The sequence below is a fragment of the Kogia breviceps genome, chromosome 14 (assembly GCF_026419965.1).
Source record: "Kogia breviceps isolate mKogBre1 chromosome 14, mKogBre1 haplotype 1, whole genome shotgun sequence".
NCBI lineage: Eukaryota > Metazoa > Chordata > Mammalia > Artiodactyla > Physeteridae > Kogia > Kogia breviceps.
In genome coordinates this window covers 23,083,765-23,105,473 of record NC_081323.1, presented here as the reverse complement: position 1 = coordinate 23,105,473, position 21,709 = coordinate 23,083,765, and the positions used below count along the sequence as shown (strand labels likewise).

The window sequence follows — 21,709 nt, the reverse complement described above, 5'->3', positions numbered from 1 at the left end:
TCCTTTCTGTTCCTCTTTTTCCCCCTGTAACATTTCTTCAGTTTGTATTTTTGGTGTGTATGTGGGGGGACCAAACAGATTTCTGCTAGGCACTGTCTAGCTGCTCTAACTTAAGCATGTGCACAGTGTGCGGTGTTGGGCAGCTTAATTTTGCACAGAAGCAGCCAAGACTCTGAGCAGCGAGCCTTCCTGGGACTTGAGGTCATATATTTTGGACAAGCCAACGTTGTATTTCTGTGTCAGACCTGGACTATTCTTTGCCTTTCTGGACATGCAGTTGGAGTTATTCCCTTTTATTTGGTGTGGGTTTCACTGTCCCACAGCCCTCTCCTTTCCTTGGTGGAGCCCTATAGGAGACTGGCTTATCTGGTAGTTTATAGAGTTGTGTGTCTCAAACTCAAAAAAACATAGGGACTGGTGCCTCCAACCTATGTACTATCTGTGGATCCCACTTTTAGCAGCATTGGGGCAAAATGCTACTATATTAGTTATTTATTGCTGTGTAACAATTTTTCTCAAAATTTAGTGGCCTAAAACAACACCAAATATTATCCTTTCAGTATGTGGATCAGGAATTCAGGAGCAGCCTAATGGAGGGTTCTAGGTCGAAGTCTTATGGTTGTCTTAAGCTGGTGCTAGTCGCTGGTGGGAGACTTCTGGTTGCACATGGACCTCTCCATAGGGCATCTAAAATGTTCTCGTGACACCGCACCTGGCTTCCCCTAGAGTGGGGAACCCAAGAAGCAGCAGTGTTTTGTGTGTGTGTTAAAATATACATAACATAAGGTTTACCATTTTAACCATTTTAAGTGTATAGTTCAGTGCATTCATATTGTTGTATAACCGTCACCATCACCCATCTCCAGAACTAGGTATGTATGTATGTATTTAAAGTGTAGTTGATGTACAGTATTATATGTTACAGGTGTACAATATAGTGATTCACAATTTTTAAAGGTTATGGTCCATTTGCAGTTATTATAAAATATTGGCTATATTCCCTATGTTGTCAGAACTTTTTCATCTTCCCAAATGGCAACTCTGTACATATTAAACCGTAACTCTTCATTCTCTTCCCCCTTCATTCTCTTCCCCCACAAGCCCCTAGCAACCACCATCCTACTTTTTGTTTCTATGAATTTGACTACTCTAAATCATGCAGTATTTGTCCTTTTGTGATTATTTCATTAGTATAATGTTTTCAAGGTTCATCTGTGTTTTAGGGCATATATAAGAATTTTATACTTTTTAAAGGCTGAATAATATTCCATTGTGTGAACATATCACATTTTGTTTATCCATTCATCTGTCAATGGACACTTGGATTGCTTCCACTTTTTGGCTGTTACGGATAATGCTGCTATGAACATTGATATACAGATAACTGTTTGAGTCCCTGCTTTCAATTCTTTTGGGTGTTTGCCCAGAAATGTAGAATTGCAGCACTTTTAAAATTTTTATTTGTTTTATTTTTATTTTTGCAGTACGCGGGCCTCTCACTGTTGTGGCCTCTCCCGTTGTGGAGCACAGGTTCTGGATGCGCAGGGCCAGCGGCCATGGCTCACGGGCCCAGCCGCTCCGCGGCATGTGGGATCCTCCCAGACCGGGGCACGAATCCATGCCCCCTGCATTGGCAGGCGGGCTCCTAACCACTGCGCCACCAGGGAAGCCCTGCAGCACTTTTTATAACCCAGACTTGAAGCCCTCTACCATCACTTCTGCCACATTCTATTTGTTAGAAATGAGGCCACATTCAAGGGGAGGATAATTCGTCTCTACCTTTGGAGGGAAGGAGTGTCAAATTTGCAGATGTATTTTAAAACCACTACAGCTACCTTTTGAGAGTGATCATATAATGCCAGGTTAATAGCAAACACACACTGAAATTCTTTAGTAGTACTTGATTATGTGGTGGTCATCTTGATCAGTGCATCTCAGCCTTTTTCATGTTGTTGCTCACCTGTAATCCATTTGTGGCATCTCAGCTGGGAAGCTCTAATAAAGATGGTTTAGATTATGGAAAAGCACAATAAAACATTCCTCAAGGAGACCTTGTGGACCACCAGCTGTGTGTTCACTAACACCCAGTGGTCCGTGGATTGCTATTGGGGGAATAGTCACTTAGGGCCCAGCTGCCCATCTGTACAATAGGTGTGGAATCCATAAGGTTCCTGCATAGTTCTCTACACAGAGTTGCTGTTTCTTTTCTCACCTTCAGTTTCCTGTACTTCCTTATCTTCCTTTATGCTTCTCTTCCTCTGTACCTATGCTGATTTACTTATATTATACCCTCTCCCAGAAACACTCTTCAGTCTCATTGCCTCCTTCATCACCTGGAAAATGCCTGTTCATCTTTCAAGATTGAGTCAGGTGTCTCCTTTTCACTAGTTGACTTGGCCCTCCTTCCTCAGCCTCCTTCCTCTCCCCCTCTGCCTTAGAACTAGGCTTTTGCTCCTTGGTACCCTATTCTACCTTAAGTAGTCTTCTGTAGTTGCATCTGTGATGCTTTATTACAATTATTTGTGTGTATAGTTATAGATTTATTCCTCCTGAGGATACTGCAGTAAGAGATAGATGTCTTTAGGGGTGTCTATAATATCCTGGGGAAGCAGGCCATATAAACAAGTAAACAGGAACAAATGAAATAATTACAGATTGGGTCAAATTTATTTATGAAGGAAGCAAGCAGGAAACACACAGATTGGAAGGAGAAAGGGGCTACTTGAGATAGTCAGGGATTCTGAGGCTGCAGGAGGGTAAGGCTGTTACCTGGAAAGAGTGGGCAGGGGAAAGTGAACAGACCCGGTATGGGAAGGTAGTGTATGTCTGAGGAAATGAAAGGCCCCACGTGCCTTGTAACATTGTCTTCCTGCCTCTGTTGGCTGTGTGATCACATGACTTTATAGATTTTGCTCTGTATTTCCAAACCCTGGTACACTTCCTGGCCCAGAGTAGTACTCAGAAAATGTCAGGGGAATTGATGAATTTCTCTTTCTCTAATTTTTGTCATTCTCCTTGTGTCTTTACATTTGATTGGCTACGCTGCCCTTCTGTGGCTTCTTGGTTTAGTGACCAGTTATACCACTTGCTTAAGATAAGGTCACCATAGTAACCTAATTTACTATGAAGTTTAGGTTATCTGACCTTTCCAAGTTGAATTTTATTTTATTTATTTATTTTTTGGCTGTGCTGCATGTCTTGCGGGATCTTAGTTCCCCAACCAGGGATTGAACCCAGGACATGGCAGTGAAAGCACCAAATCCTAACCACTAGACCACCAGGGAACTCCCCCAGGTTGAATTTTATTTTTATTTATTTATTTTAATTTTTTTTTTCTGCAAGTTTTTTAGTTTTTTTTAAAAGAATTAATTTATTTTATTTATTTATTTTTGGTTGCATTGGGTCTTTGTTGCTGTGCCCGGGCTTTCTCTAGTTGTGGCGAGCGGGGGCTACTCTTCGTTGTGGTGCACAGGCTTCTCATTGTGGTGGCTTCTCTTGTTGCGGAGCATGGGCTTTGGAGCGCAGGCTTAGTAGTTGTGGCACACAGGGTTAGTTGCTCTGTGGCATGTGGGATCTACCCTGACCAGGGCTTGAACCCATGTCCCCTGCATTGGCAGGTGGCTTCTTAACCACTGCATCACCAGGGAAGTCCAGTGTTTCTTTATTTACTATTTCAGCAAAAGCAAATATACTGTATATTCTTATTTTCCTCTTTTGTAACACAAAAGGTATAAGATATGCATGATTTTATAGCTTGACTTTTTAAAATTTGGAAATCTTTGTCAATTCATAGTTTGTTCTCATTTTTTTTTACAGCTGCATAATATTCTGTTTTGTGGATGTGCCAAGCAGCATATAAATCCAAGAACCATGAAGCTACTGGTTGATATCAGCCCATTAAATATTTTTCAAAACTTTTAATTTAAAAGTATTTATTTTTGCTTACACAGGTATTTCGTGACTAAATCCTTGTAAAAATTAAAAGCACAAGCAAAAGTCTCTTGGCTATTCCCAATCCCTCTCTCCTCCCCAGAGCTAAGTTTTGTTTCAGTTTGGTTTTTAATGTCTGCTCCTTTCTGGCTAGTATTTCCATTAGAAATGTGACTCCCAGCTGCAATGTTAGTTTGGAAACTAGAGTCTCATCAGTAGCTGTTAGTTACATGTTGAAGCTGGAAATTCTCTCTCCACTTTTCTGTCTATACAGATTCCATTCACATCTCCTCTTTTGTTAACGTTGTGCATCTTCTCCAGCTTCCTTTATGGTTGTTCCAGTATTTGGGTTGAACCAGTTAAAATTACTATTTTTGTCAGTAAAAAGCTGTTGATTATCAGCTGTTGCACGTGGTTCCACCATGTAGTTTTTTTTTTTAATGTAGTTTTTGTTTTTTTCTTAATTTTATTGGAGTATAGTTGATTTACAATGTTGTGTTGGTTTCAGGTGTACAGCAAAGTGATTCAGTTTTTCGTATACATATATTCATTCTTTTTTGGATTCCTTTCTCATATAGGTTATCACAGAATATTGAGTAGAGTTCCCTGGGCTATGCAGTAGGTCCTTGTTGGTTCTAGTAGTTTTTTTTAATAAAAAATTTTTATACAGTTTTTAAAGGTTATTTTCCATTTTTATTATTACAGAATATTGGTTATATTCACTGTGTTGTACAGTACATCCTTGAGCCTATCTTACACCTGGTAGTTTGTGCCTCCCACTCTCCCATCCCTGTATTTCCCCTCCCATGACCCATATCACTAGTTTGTTCGCTGTATTTGTGAGTCTGCTTCGTTTTTATTATATTCACTACTTTGTTGTATTTTTTAGATTCCACATGTAAGTGATATCATGCAGTATTTTTCTGTCTCTGTCTGACTTATTTCACTTAGCATAATGCCCTCCAAGTCCATCCGTGTTGCTGCAGATGGCAAACTTTCATTCCTTTTTTCTTTTTAAAATAAATTTACGTATTTATTTATTTATTTTTGGCTGCATTGAGTCTTCATTGCTGCACACAGGCTTTCTCTAGTTGCGGTTAGCGGGGGCTACTTTTTGTTGCAGTGCACGGGCTTCTCGTTGCAGTGGCCTCTCTTGTTGCGGAGCACGGGCTTCTAGGCATGCAGGCTTTAGTAGTTGTGGCACACAGGCTCAGTAGTTGTGGCACGCGGTCTCTAGCGTGCACTCTCAGTAGTTGTGGCGCACAAGCTTAGCTGCTCCACAGCTTGTGGGATCTTCCCGGACCAGGGCTTGAACTCGTGTCCCCTGCATTGGCAGGTGGATTCTTAAACACTGTGACACCAGGGAAGTCCCTCATTCCTTTTTTATGGTGAGTAGTAATGCATTGTATATATATATATATATACACCACATATATTCTTTATCCATTCATCTGTTTTTTTTTTTTTTTTTTTTTTCTGGTACGCGGGCCTCTCACTGCTGTGGCCTCTCCCGTTGTGGAGCACAGGCTCCAGACGCGCAGGCTCAGCGGCCATGGCTCACGGGCCCAGCCGCTCCGTTGCATGTGGGATCCTCCTGGACCAGGGCATGAACCTGTGTTCCCTGCATTGGCAGGTGAACTCTCAACCACTGCACCACCAGGGAAGCCTATAATTTTTTTAAAAAATATTTATTTATATATTTAGGTTGCACCAGGTCTTAGTTGCAGCAGGAGTGCTCCTTAGTTGTGGCATGTGAACTCTTAGTTGCGGCATGCATATGGGGTCTAGTTCCCAGACCAGGGATTGAACCCAGACCCCCTGCATTGGGAGCGTGGAATCTTACCCACTGTACCACCAGGGAAGTCCCTTTTTTTTTTTTTTTTTTTGTGGTACGCAGGCCTCTCACTGTTGCAGCCTCTCCTGTTGCAGAGCACAGGCTCCAGACTCGCAGGCTCAGCGGCCATGGCTCACGGGCCTAGCTGCTCCGCGGCATGTGGGATCTTCCTGGACCGGGGCACGAACCTGTGTCCCCTGCATCGGCAGGCGGACTCTCAACCACTGCGCCACCAGGGAAGCCCCCTCATCTATTTTTTAAAAATTAATATTTTATTTATTTATTTATTCTTTTTTTTGACTGTGCTGTGCGGCTTGCTGGATCTTAGTTCCCACACCAGGGATTGAACCTGGGGCACGGCATTGAAAGCGCTGAGTCTTAACCATTGGACTGCCAGGGAACTCCCTCCATTCCTCTGTTGATGAACACTTAGATTGCTTCAATACCTTGGCAATTGTAAATAATGCTGCTGTGAACATTGGGGTACATGTATCTTTTTGAATTAGTGTTTTTTTTTTTTTTTTTTTTTTTTTTTTTTAGATATATATGCAGTAGTGGAATCGCTGGGTCATGTGGTAGTTCCGTTTTTAATATTTTGAGAAACCTCCATACTGTTTTCCACAGTGGCTGCACCAATTTACATTCCCAGCATTAGTGTACAAGGGTTCTCTTTTCTCTACATCCTCGCTGACATTTGTTATTTGTGTTCTTTTTGATGATAGCCATTCTGACAGGTGTGAGGTGATAGCTCATTGTTATTTTGATTGGCATTTACTTGATGATTAGCCATGCTGAGCATCTTTTCATGTGCCTGTTGCCCATCTGCATTTCCTCTTTGCGAGAATGTCTATTCAGAGTAGTTTTAAAACTTAGTTGGAAAAAAAAAACAACAACGAAAAACTTAGCTGGTGTCTGCTTCTTCTCAAGGGCAGGGGCCAGAACCACATACATTTTATAATTTCTTCCAAGACCTGGAATTGACTGGCCAGATCAAAGTCACTTAACGTTCTGTTGGCTGATGAATCTGAGCTGTCCCCAAGGCAGCTGTGCAGTTGTGAGCCACCAAGCCTTACTAGGTTGATCTCTAAGATCAACTGCTTGTCTTTTCTGTGCAATGGCAGTTGGGTTTCCCCATCCACCATGAGTGACTTGTATCCTTGTCACACTTTAGAGAAGTAGGGAGAACAACCTTTTTCTTAGGAAAACTTACTGACCCCTTGGTTATTCTTAATCCTCCTGGAGAGATTTGTGTAGTCTGCAGACAGTGGGATGCCTGTGCCCTGTGAAGTTTTTGAGCAAGGGAGTAGCTTTTGGCTAGCTAAGGGCCCAGAGGTCCTTCATATTCTGAGTGTGCTCAGTGGAGTTACTAGCCTAGGATTTTGCAGTTATTTCTGTGGATCCAGACTTACCAGACTTTTAGAAGGCACTGACCAAGTGCAAATTCAAAAGAATTTGGGGTTGTACTGAGGTGCCAACTTTTTATTTTGCCAAATAAGGATATTTAAAATAAATATCTAATTATATTTTTTATATTTAATACATGCTCATGGTACAACATTCAAAACAAACAAAAGGATATATATTGAATAAAATAAGTCTCATACTTCCTCTCCAGTTCCTTAACTATCCAGTTCCCCTCCCAAGAGGCAAACCGGGTTGCTTGATCATCCTTCCAGAGATAGCCCACGCATTTAAAAACAGGTACGAATGTATTGGCTCTCTCCCCTCCCCCAAATGAATGGTAGTGCATTCAATACCCTTTCACATCTTGAGTTGTTCCCCCCGCCCCCGACTTTTCTTAGAGATCTTTAAAAATCAGTACATAGAGAGCTGCCTTATTCTTTTTAATGGCTGCATAATGTTAGTTAGTAAGGATTAAAAACAATTACCATTGTTTTAATTTCAAAAGTATATTTAAGCACCAAAAAATTAGAAAGAATGTGATCTTAGTATAAAGGAAAGTTCTATAAATAAATTTAGTTCTGTGAAAAATTAATTCTGCACATTGGTCCAAAGACCTGTTTGAAAACTATTGCTAGAGATAGTAAACCACTAAAGAAAGGGCTTTGAATAGGAGTGAGTTAGGGAGGCTTACTAGTCTCTGGTAGGCTGACTGAATGAGAGGACAAGAGGAATGCAGTTGAGATATCCATGTCCTTCTCCTCATTTTATAGGGAAGAATAGACTTAGAGAAGCCTCTTTTATGTCCTACCATCCTCTCAGTTCACGAGATCGTACAATTAGCTAGTCTGTTGTCAAGACAGCTTATATTTATGGCAGCTGTGTGTAAGTTGGATTGGAGTAGGGGGACTAGTTTCAGGGCTGTTTATTCCTTTTGTTAATATTTTTTGAGCAATTAATGTATGCATAATACCATTAGGAATTTTGAAAAGCATACCCTGTCAGTCCTGTGTGAGAAATACCCACGTGAAGTGATTGGGGCCTGAACTTGGAGAGTGACTGAAATTAGAATGGGTGGCTGAAGTCTGAGAGCTTTGGGTTTGAAGAATTGACAAGACACTAGACCTTTGGGAAGAATAGGGAGAATAGAATTCATTTGCTGAATGTTTATTGAATACCCAGTATCTGCAACCTTCTGTGGTTAGTTAACTCCAAGTGTACTGCCTTAGCAGATACTAGTGTAGGGTTGAAGAGGACACAGTGTACAGATGACACAAGGAAGCAGGCCTTTTCATTTAGGTAGCACATATTTATTAGGACAGTAGGGTACTAAGTGTTAGATGTAAGAAGAAGGAAATGGTGCATGTCCAAGTTGTAGGGAGAAAATACGAATAGGTAGAATGTGAACTTTCTCAATCTAGAATAGCATTCTGATTAATACAAGTGTATTTAAGAGAACAATTACATACTTATTTTTCTTTATTTTTAACCATTTATTTTTGGAATGAGCAATACATTTATATGGTTGAAAAATGAAAAAAGTATTAAAAGGTATACTGCAAAAGGTCTCCATCCCACTTTTGCCCCTCCCTGCCGCTATACCCAGTTCCCCTCTTGTATCAGTCAGGTTTAATGCTGGAAACAGAAACCATTCTGGGTACTTGAACCACAAAAGGATTTAACACAAAAATTGGCTACTTACAAAACTGTTGGAAGAGTTGAAGGAGTGGGACCCAAGGGGGCTGCCCTTAGAGTATAAATTTTAAGGACCCACCACTGGAGCTGTGATTTGGAAGTCAGGAATTCACTACTGCTACTGCCACCCCCACCATTGCTGCTTGACACTCAGGAAACCAGTGACTAGATATTAGACCCTTGCCACTGTAGACCAGCATGTCAGTATCACCTGGGAACTTGTTTAAAGCTCTTAGACCTTAGCTCCACCGACTGAATCAGAATCTGCATTTTAACAGGATCCTCTGGTGATTTGCATTGCATGAAAGTTTGAGAGGTCCTGCACTGGAGCACTGGGTCTGGCCGCTACAGTTGCTTCCAAATCCACAGGTCTCCATGACCTTGATTGCCAATTGTAAGGGAGTCAAGCAAATGCAGTTGTTGGTTTTCCCAACTCTCAATCTAGAAGAGTGGATTGGAGATTGAAAGAGCCCATCTAGTGAACTGACCATACTTCCACAAGTAACCAGTGTTAGTTTCTTGTGTATTCTTCTAGATGTTTTATGCATATTTAAGCGTGTATGAATATATATATTCTTTTTCATCTTGTTAAAAAAATAAGCAGTAGCTTACTTACCATACACAGTGTTCTGCACCTTGCTCTTTTCATTTAATAGTTCATCTTGGGAGAGCTTTCCATATCATGACATAGAGCCATCTTTTTAACAACTTCATAGTATTCCAATATATAGATAACAAAATTCTTAAAATTCTTAAAATTGAGACTAACACAGTCTGGGCTTGCATGGTCATTTGAATTTTTTACACATGTAAAATATAATCTGGTTGTTAAATGTTTGCTTCCTGCCTCCTTTGTGCTTGGGTCTTGTGTATATGTCATCTTGTTTAACTTGCACTACAACACAGTGTGTTGGGTATCCTTCTTCCACTTTACATGAAGGAACTCAGCCTCTGAAAGGTTAATTTAATCACAGACTAAGGAATATCCTGGATGGGATTTGAACCCCTGTTAGCCTTCATAATTTTCAATTTGACGCAATGACACAGAAGCTCTAAATGATAGGCTTTATTTAGTACTTTGAGACCTGCTCCTTTGGGAAGAGGTTTGGAAGGGTATCATTTTGATTATTTTGGGTGGGTATTAAAGGCATTTAATTTTCTTTTTTTTTCCTGACTCAGGTATCCAGCTCACATAGAAGATATTGATTACGAAGAAGGGAAAGTACTCATCCATTTCAAGCGTTGGAACCATCGTTATGATGAATGGTTCTGCTGGGACAGTCCTTATTTACGCCCTTTAGAGAAAATACAGCTGAGGAAAGAGGGCTTACATGAAGAGGAAGGATCATCTGTGAGTAACCAATCTGGGCAGTTCAGTACTGAGTGGGGTCAGCCATTAGGTACTTTATGTTCCAGCCTTAGATGTTCAGAGTGAAAGTCTATAGCAACTGGGGACCATCCTTATTTAGGCTTGTAGTGCAACTCTGAGATCCATGGCCCCTGGGGGAGGTTGTTGAAGAATCTCAGCTGTCATCTGTTTGAATGACGTGATTGATTTGACAGCTCATAAACTAACTTGGTTGAGACTGCATTGATGATGAATGGGGACTTTCTCTCTTTTACACCACTGGGTCCCTTTAGATCATTTAGTAAGCTCATCTGCCGTCTGATCATTTATTAAGCAATCATTCCATGTGGAGCATTGTGCTAGCCTCATATTAAGGTCTTTTATAAGACCTTGAAGAATATTCATTCTTCAAAATGTAGCAATGCAAACTGTGTGCTGGGAAAACAGTATGAAATATTAATGGTGAATGAGTGCCTCCTTTGTCAAAAGACCCTTTAAAAGTGTGGATGGCATTCGGTGGCATGAATGCTGCTTCCCTTAAGATGAAGTAGCCTCTCTCCTTTCAGCTTGTGTACTTGGTGTGTTCCCTGGTGGTCCTGGGCTCTTAGACTCACTTTCAGGGACAGGATAGGATTATCATTGGTGCTGTGCTATGGCTGTCCAGAGCTCTTAAAATGGAAAAAGTCTGTGTCAAGCCCTTTTGTTTTGGCTCCCAATGCTGACTGAACAGCGGAAACATCTTCCTCCATCCCAGTAACCATCTCCCCTTCCTGCCCTTGTCAATTTCAGCTTCTTTTATGAATTCTGTTACTATGTATGTCCTATGAAATTGGATTGGTAACAGGATCTTTTTTTGTTTTTTAATATCTTTTAGGAATTTCAAATAAATGAGCAGGTCCTTGCTTGCTGGTCTGATTGTCGTTTTTACCCAGCCAAAGTCACTGCTGTTAACAAGGATGGTAAGGCATTTGAGTTGTAATTGTTTTTACTCTTGACTTAGGGGTGAGTTTGTAATATTGGAGTTTGAGAGTATATTTTCAGTATGTATTTATTGCCTAGGAATCGTCTCTCTTTAAGTTAATTACTCTGTCAGGAGTTAGGAAGAAATTATAAATGGAGAGAAAGGTAGGTTAAAGAGGGGGAGTTTGGTTCTTTGCCTTCTAAAACAGTCATGGTTCATCTGTCACTCTGCTGGGAAGTGTATAGGTTCTTGCTGTCTAGGAGTTCCTAATATAATAGATGAAATAAGTCCCTAATATTCCTTTTAGTTATTTGTGAACAGCCTAGAAATGAAGCAAACAGCAAACTTTTCTTAAAAATGTGCTTTGTGGATGCAAGGTGATTGAGAGTGGTCTGTAGTATCAGTTACTAGTTGAAATTGGGGTACTGGGATTTAGAGCACTGAGCTGGAATGCCTTTGCGAGAGTTTAGAACATGTGAGGAGTCAGGACCGGGAACATGTCCCAAAGAGGCTCATTTTGCTAATACAAAGGCAAGAGAAGAGGAGGGTTATGAAGGTAATATGTGTGGTCAGCATCCTGACACACAGAGAACACACTGGTGGTTCAAGTGATACCTTTTTTCCTTTTTTTAACATTTTCTACCAAGATGTTTGTGGTATGTCCATGATTCCTTCAGTGAATGTTTAGGGCAAACAGACCTCTTAGTACCGGTGTTAGGGGTGACACTAAGGCCACATTGATTTTTCATTCAATGAAATTATTCAAGTATTTATTCAGCACTCTGCTGGACTTTGGGGTGACCAAGAAATTTTGTCTGAGAATGGGTTGAAATGGTCAAAAATGAACATACATTTGCATGTAGCAGAAATTTTAGTTCCCCTCTTGCTACATTCACCCCACCCCCAGTCCCGGCAGCTATTAGACCAGTGTGGGTTGACAAATGCAGGTTATCCTTAAACCACAGTTCTTTTACCACAGGCCTCCAAAGCAAGGTTGTATCTTGTAAGTTGTCTAGACAGTTACTGATCCTCCTGTTCATGGTTGATTAAGTCTTTTTGGATAGTCCCTTGTTTCCCTAAGTTACTTTATAAGCCAGTGTTCAAAATAAAATCCTGTTACTATTTTTCATATGTATCACTTTGACCTAAAAATTTATTTTAAAGGAAAGCTTACATGTTATTAAACTGCTTTAAATCCTTTTAGTAAAAGACATAGTTTATTATATCAAACACTCATTAAATACAATTTATAGGTCCATTTTTATTAAAATGGTGACTGATCTCACTTAATATGGGGAAAATCAAGTCAAACTCATAGAAGAAAAAGCTACAGGGATATACTGTACAGCACAGGTAATATAGCCAATATTTTTTAAAAATAAATTTATTTAATTTATTTATTTTTGGTTGCATTGGGTCTTCATTGCTGCATGTGGGCTTTCTCTAGTTGTGGCGAGTGGGGGCCACTCTTCGTTGTGGTACGTGGGCTTCTCATCATGGTGGCTTCTCCTGTTGCAGAGCACGGGCTCTAGGGGTGTGGACTTAAGTAGTTGTAGAATGTGGGCTCAGTAGTTGTGGCTTGCGGGCTCTACATGGTAGGCTCAGCAGCTGTGGCGCACAGGCTTTGTTGCTCTGCGGCGTGTGGGATCTTCCCGGACCGGGGCTTGAACCCATGTCTCCTGCACTGGCAGGTGGATTCTTAACCACTTTGCCACCAGGGAAGCCCTGGGTTTGAAATCTTTTGAAGTGATCGTTTAAGGACTAAAAGTCATTGGCCGAATTATTGGCCGTAGTTAATTAAGTTTTTTAAATGCCTGATTTTGAGATGAAATAGTAACTCTTAGGTGCTGCCTTTGGGTTAGGTTTAATCCAGGGGAGCTGGCAGTTTCTAGCTCATGATTTATTCTAGTAATTCAATTGCACGATTGGGAGGGACAATGCTGGACTCTAATTTCACTCTTTCCCTGGTGTTTTCTGCCCTGCCTCCATCCCGTCTGTAGCAGGGGCCACCATGGCTTAATGGTGCTGTGAGAAGAACCTCTGCAGGCAAGGTGGTGCCTTTATTTCCTGTAAAAGTTATTCTGTCTTTTTGGTGCTGCTAGGAGGAGGCTGGGGATATAGTGAAGTCACTTTCTATAGCTTCATCTTGGGAAGGCTTGGTCTGATTTTTCTGCCATTCTTAACCTCTTTGATGGTTTTGCTGAGGCTGAGCATTGACTGAGCAGGCTGCTGGGTAGTGGCCCTAGCCAGAGTGGAGAGCACTGGCTGCTGGTACTGGGAATCTGGCATGACTGAATCACAACCAGATAGCAACTTTTATTTTTTTATTTTTAATTTTATTTAATTATTTATTTGCAGCAATAAACTTGACATGTTCATTAATTAAACTATTACTTAAATTTAAAAAATGCATAGAAAATAAACATGTTTAAAAACTTTTTTTTTTACAACTATGTACACTTTTTACTTTTACATTCAGTCTTTCGTTGACAGCTTTCAGCACTATTATTTTTTGCACTATTAAAGTATTTTCCTTCATCCCTGTCACAGGGCGTTAACACTGATGGACTTTAGACACGTTTTTTTCTTTTATTTCTCTTTTTCTCTAAGCAGAAGCTTGGAAGAACACAAGGAAAAAAAACCCCAAAAGATCTGTTTTACATGAATAAGTTGTCAAGAAATGTCTTATTTCTAGAAAAGAAGCTTGTCATCTGTTGAGTTTTTTTTTTTGTTCGTTTGTTTGTTTGTTTGTTTGTTTTGTTTTGCGGTACATGGGCCTCTCATTGCCGTGGCCTCTCCTGTTGCGGAGCACAGGCTCCAGACGCGCAGGCTCAGCGGCCATGGCTCACGGGCCTAGCCGCTCCGCGGCATGTGGGATCCTCCCGGACCGGGGCATGAACCCGTGTCTCCTGTATAGGCAGGTGGACTCTCAACCACTGCGCCACCAGGGAAGCCGCATCTGTTGAGTTTTTCATAGCAACTTTTAGAGTTTCTTAAGGGAGTTATTTAGCACTTGGAAACTGGGGAGAGCAATGCCATGTTATTTAGCCCTTTTCATCTGTAATGATTCCTTGGTGAAGGCAGCCACACCTGGTAGCCTTGTTAGATCCTTGGTCTGTGTTAGAGAAAAGAAGGGATTCTACTTCCAGGGAATCTTTGTTTGGAAGCCATCTCTGGTGAGTTGACCTCACCTCTGCTCAGCTCCCCTTTTTTATGCCTGAGGATGTCAGAGCAGCTTGTCTGTCAGGGGGTTTGTGCCCCTGCTCTGCAAGGCATTCTTCCTGGGGGAAGCTGAAAGTAGGTTCACATTTACAACAAAATGAGGAATCATTCCTTCCTGTTGATCTGTGGTTAACTTGAGTGCGCAGGAGAATCAGGTCCCTCTTCTTTAAAATTATGCATATCCTTGGGTCACGTGCCCCCCTTGTCCCCTCCTTGTACCCCAGTTCAATCTCTTTGTTCATTGCCTAAAGTCTGCATTTAAACTGGGAGATTTTATGGAAATGGTCTTATTTCTAGAGTCTCTGGTTGAAGCAGTTACTATTTTTTGTTTTCTTCATGCTGTAACTGAACCTTCATTTGAAATGTGGGAACACTGGGACTATGAGCAGCTTTGAATAGAGAGAAAAGGACAATTTAGGCCCATACATGCAGCTGCTAGCTTGGCTCCTATCTTCTATGGGAGGAAGGAGGTTGTCTTTCAAAGTGACTTGGTAGATGATGGTAATTAGAACCACATTTTTTTTTTTTTTTTTTTTTTTTTTGTAGTACATGGGCCTCTCACTGTTGTGGCCTCTCCCTTGCGGAGCACAGACTCTGGCCGCGCAGGCTCAGCGGCCATGGCTCACGGGCCCAGCCGCTCCGCGGCATGTGGGATCTTCCCGGACCGGGGCACGAACCCATGATCCCTGCATCGGCAGGCGGACTCTCAACCACTGCGCCACCAAGGAAGCCCTAGAACCACATATTGATCCCTTGCTCTGTGACAGTCCCTTTGCTAAGCAATTTCCATATCTGATCTTATTTAGTCTTCACACAAACATGGAAAGGTTGTTGCCATCAACCCCATTCCCATTTTACAGATGAGGAACTGAGCTCACAGGAGAAACTGCTTGAAGTTACAGAGCATATAGATAAATGGTAGCCTGAGGTCTGCATGGAGGTCTGTGGTGGTACTCCAAGTTTCCTGAAACTGCAGTTCCTACAGTACCAGGCTGCTTCTCTGGAGCAGGGTTTTCCTTACACAGCAGAAGTCGTCAGGGCCAGATGCTCGCTGGCGGAGTGTGTGTGTGTACGTGCACCTGATGCGGTAGGGTGAGTGTAGATGGTCTGTACTTCCTGGAGCCCGGTGGTGTCTTGAGAGCCCTGATTGGAGACAGGCCCCGTCCCAGTCCCTGCTTGATGATTATAAGCAGTTCACTCTCCTTGCTCTGGACTCATCTGAGCAGTTAGAAATAGGAGAAGGAATTGGACTAGATGAGCATTTTTGGAAATTGTTGACTACAGAGCCTAAGCCCATTATGTAAAACTCCTAAGAGGAAGAGACTTCGGGGGAGGTTTGCCTGCAACATGCAGTTACCCATCCCTCTGCCCACCCCCTTAGGCACATCTGTGGGAGGCTCAGGACTTTGAGAAACCATGTTTGAAAACTCCTATCCATGATACTATGGAATTCTCTGACTCCTGGAGAATGAGTGGGGTAAAAAGGGCCCTGAGTCACAGTTATGGTAGATTTCAAGAGCAACAGAAATCTGTCCTTTCTAGAGTCACCTGTTTCCTTGGTCCCTGTTTCCTTGGTCCTAGAGAAGATGAGCTTTCTACACGTCTCTAGTTTTGTTCTTACTTCACTGACTTCTGTAAGGTTGTCTGATATGCTGAGTTCTTAACCCCCAGAGGGCAAAGCCAGGAAGCTTTGTTTCATCTGGTAAAGACAGGAGCTTCTTAAGGGAGCCTGAGGCAGGTGGCCTTTGTGTCAAGAATGTTCTTATTTTGGATTTTGTCATTTACATGTTTTTTGTTAGATGTTGGTTGTGGCCATGGGAGAGCTCTGTTGCCAGCCACCCTTGGGAGGATTCCGTGGGAAGACATTCTTTAAGTTATACGTGAAACCATTAAAGTAGATTTGGGGCCTCTCTCCAGAAGTGGGTCTAGACCACTGTTGTCTGTGGGATGTGTTGTTTTGTTCCCTCTGATTTATTGAAGCCCAGGTTAGACTATGTGCATGATCAAGGGAGAAAATTTCAAGATGATCCCTTGTAGTTCTTTGGAAGTAAAAAGGGTCAGGGCCAGGATATTGTTATCTAAGGACAGTGGGCCCTGAGCACTTTTGGCCATAGTTTGGGTCATTTCAGAGTGGCCAGTGGTGCTCTGGGTTTGTGGTTTGGAATTGAGGCTGAGGGACTTGGGGAATAGGCAGTGTGGGGTGGTGGGAGAAGAATTAGTCAGAGGTCAGCAGACAGGCTTGGGTTCTGCTTCTAGCTCTGTTGTAGACTTCCATGGAGGTCGGGGTCCATCCTTTCATCTGAGGCCTCCATTCTGAGCCTGCTGTCAGGAGTAAGCTTCAAAACTGACTTCAGGGCTTCCCTGGTGGCGCAGTGGTTGAGAATCCGCCTGCCGATGCAGGGGACATGGGTTCGTGCCCCGGTCCGGGAAGATCCCACATGCCACGGAGCGGCTGGGCCCGTGAGCCATGGCCGCTGAGCCTGTGCGTCCGGAGCCTGTGCTCCACAACGGGAGAGGCCACAACAGTGAGAGGCCCGCATACCACAAAAAAAAAAAAAAAAAAAAATTGACTTAAAGTAGCTGAAAATGTTGGACTTCTGGGTAGCATTTTGTCCTTCTGGATGTTTGAAATGTCTGTAAAAATGGACAGTTTTCATTTTGATGTAATTGATGATGAACTTTGTTGATAAGATAGTTGAAAGTATATAGGCTTGGGTGGCTTGTTAGCATGCTTAATATTTAAGATTTCTTGAGAATTGGGTTCTTAAGGCCCCCACCGCCAAACCCCCATCCTTAGACTGGCCAGAGCTTTGCCATGGTTGCTTGAAAAGAGACTGTTTAGAGTTCCACAGCCTTGCTTATCATCATTGCTCCTTTGCTTGCCAACACCCTCACAATAGAGGCAGGAAGACAGGAACCCAGGCCTTTGCTGCAAGTATTCATCAATCATTGCTGACGTGCCTTATGTAGAATCCTTATCATAGCCTGTCATCTCATTGCTTGCTTTAACCAACCAACTATATATACCTGTATAAGTATTATTTATATATATCTATATCTACGTGTGTGTGTATATATATATATATGTAAAACCAACTGTGTGTCCTTGTGTCTGTCTTGTTTGCTAGCTAGCTACTTTTCTGAGTTGGTGACACTTGTAACAGATAATCACTTTTATTTTGTAATTACCAGGAGTAAAACAGTAGGTAATTACTCATTGTTTACAACAGTGGTTCTCAGACTTCATTGTGTACCAGAGTCACCTCAAGGCTTTATTAAACATTTTTTTTTTTACTTTAAAAAAAATTTTATTTTATTGACATATAGTTGTGTTAGTTTCAGGTATACAGCAAGGTGATTCAGTTATACCTATATATACATTATTTTTTTCATATTCTTTTCCATTATGGTATATCACAAGATATTGAGGGCTTCCCTGGTGGCGCAGTGGTTGAGAATCCGCCTGCCGATGCAGGGGACACGGGTTCATGCCCTGGTCCGGGAAGATCCCACATGCCGCGGAGCGGCTGGGCCCGTGAGCTCTGGCCGCTGAGCCTGTGCTTCCGGAGCCTGTGCTCCGCAACGGGAGAGGCCACACAGTGAGAGGCCCGCGTACCGGAAAAAAAAAAAAAAAAAAAAAAAAAAAAAAGATATTGAATATAGTTCCCTGTGCTATACAGTAATAAAACCTTGTTATTTATCCATTCTTTTTTTTTGAATTTTTGAATTTTATTTTATTTATTTTTTATACAGCAGGTTAATAGTCATCAATTTTTAAAAAAATTTTATTTAATTAATTTATTTTTGTCTGCGTTGGGTCTTCTTTGCTGCGCGTGGGCTTTCTCTAGTTGTGGCAAGTGGGGGCTACTCTTGGTTATGGTGCACAGGCTTCTCATTGCGGTGGCTTCTCTCGTTGTGGAGCACGGGCTCTAGGCGCGCGGGCTTCAGTAGTTGTAGCGTGCGGGCTTCAGTAGTTGTAGCTCGTGGGCTCTAGAGGGCAGACTCAGTAGTTGTGGCACACGGGCTTAGTTGCTCCGCAGAATGTGGGATCTTCCCGGACCAGGTCTCGAACCCTTGTCCCCTGCTTTGGCAGGTGGATTCTTAACCACCACCAGGGAAGCACCAGTCATCAATTTTATACACATCAGTGTATACATGTCAATTCCAATTGCCCAATTCATCACACCACCACCACCACCCGCCATTTTCCCCGCTTAGTGTTCATACGTTTGTTCTCTATATCTGTGTCTCAATATTTGCCCTGCAAACCGGTTCATCGTACCATTTTTCTAGGTTCCACATATATGCGTTAATATACAACATTTGTTTTTCTCTTTCTGACTTACTTCACTTTGTATGACAGTCTCTAGATCCATCCACGTCTCAACAAATGACCCAATTTCGTTCCTTTTCATGACTGAGTAATATTCCATTGTATATATGTACCACATCTTCTTTATCCATTCGTCTGTCGATGGGCATTTAGGTTGCTTCCATGACCTGGCTATTCTAAATAGTGCTGCAGTGAACATTGGAGTGCATGTGTCTTTTTGATTTATGGTTTTCTGTGGGTATATGCCCAGTAGTGGGATTGCTGGATCATATGGTAATTCTATTTTTAGTTTTTTAAGGAACTTCCATACTGTTCTCCATAGTGGCTGTATCAATTTGCATTCCCACCAACAGTGCAACAGGGTTCCCTTTTCTCCACACCCTCTCTAGCATTCGTTGTTTGTAGATTTTCTGATGATGCCCATTCTAACTGGTGTGAGGTGATACCTCATTGTAGCTTTGATTTGCATTTCTCTAATAATTAGTGATGTTGAGCAGCTTTTCATGTGCTTCTTGGCCATCTGTGTGTCTTCTTTGGAGAAATGTCTATTTAGGTCTTCTGCCCATTTTTGTATTGGGTTGTTTGATTTTTTAATATTGAGCTGCATGAGCTGTTTATATATTTTGGAGATTAATCCTTTGTCCGTTGATTCGTTTGCAAATATTTTCTCCCATTCTGAAGGTTGTCTTTTCATCTTGTTCATGGTTTCCTTTGAAGTTTCATTAGGTCCCATTTGTTTATTTTTGTTTTTATTTCCATTACTCTAGGAGGTGGATCAAAAAAGATCTTGCTGTGATTTATGTCAAAGAGTGTTCTTCCTATGTTTTCCTCTACGAGTTTTATAGTGTCCAGTCTTACATTTAGGTTTCTAATCCATTTTGAATTTATTTTTGTGTATGGTGTTAGGGAGTGTTCTAATCTCATTCTTTTACATGTAGCTGTCTAGTTTTCCCAGCACCACTTACTGAAGAGACTGTCTTTTCTCCATTGTGTATCCTTGCCTCCTTTGTCATAGATTAGTTGACCATAGGTGTGTGGGTTTATCTCTGGGCTTTCTGTCTTGTTCCATTGATCTATATTTCTGTTTTTGTGCCAGTACCATATTGTCTTGATGACTGTAACTTTGTAGTATAGTCTGAAGTCAGGGAGGCTGATTCCTTCAGCTCTGCTTTTTTCCCTCAAGACTGCTTTGGCTATTTGGGATCTTTTGTGTCTCCATACAAATTATAAGATTTTTTGTTCGAGTTCTGTAAAAAATGCCAGGGGATTGCATTGAATAGGGATTGCATTGAATCTGTAGATTGCTTTGGATAGTGTTATCATTTTCACAGTATTGATTCTTCCAATCCAGGAACATGGTATATCTCTCCATCTATTGGTATCATCTTTAATTTCTTTCATCAGTGTCTTATAGTTTTCTTCATACAGGTCTTTTATCTCCCTAGGTAGGTTTATTCCTAGGTATTTTATTCTTTTTGTTGCAATGGTAAATGGGAGTGTTTCCTTAATTTCCCTTTCAGATTTTTCATCATTAGTATTTAGGAATGCAAGAGATTTCTGTGCATTAATTTTGTATCCTGCAACTTTACCAAATTCACTGATAAGCTCTAGTAGTTTTATGGTGGCATCTTTAGGATTCTCTATGTATAGAATCATATCATCTGCAAACAGTGACAGTTTTACTTTTTCTTTTCCAATTTGTATTCCTTTTATTTCTTTTTCTTCTCTGATTGCCGTGGCTAGGACTTCCAAAATTATGTTGAACAACAGTGGTGAGAGTGGACATCCTTCTCTTGTTCCTGATCTTAGAGGAAACGTTTTCAGTTTTTCACCGTTGAGAATGATGTTTGCTATGGGTTTGTCATATATGGCCTTTATTATGTTGAGGTAGGTTCCCTCTATGCCTACTTTATACTTTCTGGAGAGTTTTTTTTATCATAAATGGATGTTGAATTTTGCCAAAAGCCTTCTCTGCATCTGTTGAGATGATCATATGGTTTTTAATCTTCAGTTTGTTAATATGGTATATCACATTGATTGATTTGCGTATATTGAAGTATCCTTGCGTCTCTGGGATAAATCCCACTTGATCATGGTGTATGATCCTTTTAATGTGTTGTTGGATTCTGTTTGCTAGTATTTTGTTGAGGATTTTTGCATCTATATTCCTCAGTGATATTGGTCTGTAATTTTCTTTTTTTTTGTAGTATCTTTGTCTGGTTTTGGTATCAGGGTGATGGTGGCCTCATAGAATGAGTTAAGGAGTGTTCCTTCCTCCGCAGTGTTTTAGAAGATTTTGAGAAGGATGGGTGTTAGCTCTTCTCTAAATGTTTGATAGAATTCACCTGTGAAGACATCTGGTCCTGGACTTTTGTTTGTTGGAAGATTTCTAATCACAGTTTCAATTTCATTACTTGTGATTGGTCTGTTCATATTTTCTGTTTCTGCCTGGTTCAGTCTTGGAAGGTTATACCTTTCTAAGAATGTGTCCATTTCTTCCAGGTTGTCCATTTTATTGGCATAGAGTAGCTTGAAGTAGTCTCTTAGGATGCTTTGTATTTCTGCGGTGTCTGTTGTAACTTCTCCTTTTTCATTTCTAATTGTATTGATTACAGTCCTCTCTCTTTGCTATTGTTTTCTTTGTTTCTATTTCTATTTCTGCTCTGATCTTTTTTAAAAAATTAATTAATTAATTAATTTATGGCTGTGTTGGGTCTTCATTTCTGTGCGAGGGCTTTCTCTAGTTGTGGCAAGTGGGGGCAGTCTTCATAGCGGTGTGCGGGCCTCTCACTATCGTGGCCTCTCTTGTTGCGGAGCACAGGCTCCAGATGCGCAGGCTCAGTAGTTGTGGCTCACGGGCCTCGTTGCTCCGCAGCATGTGGGATCTTCCCAGACTAGGGCTCGAACCCGTGTCCCCTGCATTAGTAGGCAGATTCTCAACCACTGCGCCACCAGGGAAGCCCTCTGCTCTGATCTTTATGATTT

General features: G+C 41.4%; 1 protein-coding gene across 20 annotated transcripts in view; it reads left to right on the top strand.

Annotated features, from left to right (window-relative positions):
* Positions 1 to 21,709, top strand: part of PHF20 (PHD finger protein 20) — a 134,894-nt gene that overhangs the window by 30,271 nt on the left and 82,914 nt on the right. For 17 of the 20 annotated variants that reach the window (XM_059037977.2, XM_067013666.1, XM_059037978.2 and 14 more), the window contains 2 exons: positions 10,040 to 10,211; positions 11,083 to 11,167. In XM_059037977.2, the coding sequence (XP_058893960.1) occupies positions 10,040 to 10,211; positions 11,083 to 11,167 (257 nt within the window). Of the gene's footprint in view, positions 1 to 7,379; positions 7,466 to 10,039; positions 10,212 to 11,082; positions 11,168 to 21,709 lie in introns of those variants that run through there. The other 3 variants (XM_067013665.1, XM_067013668.1, XM_067013663.1) reach the window with 2 other exon arrangements.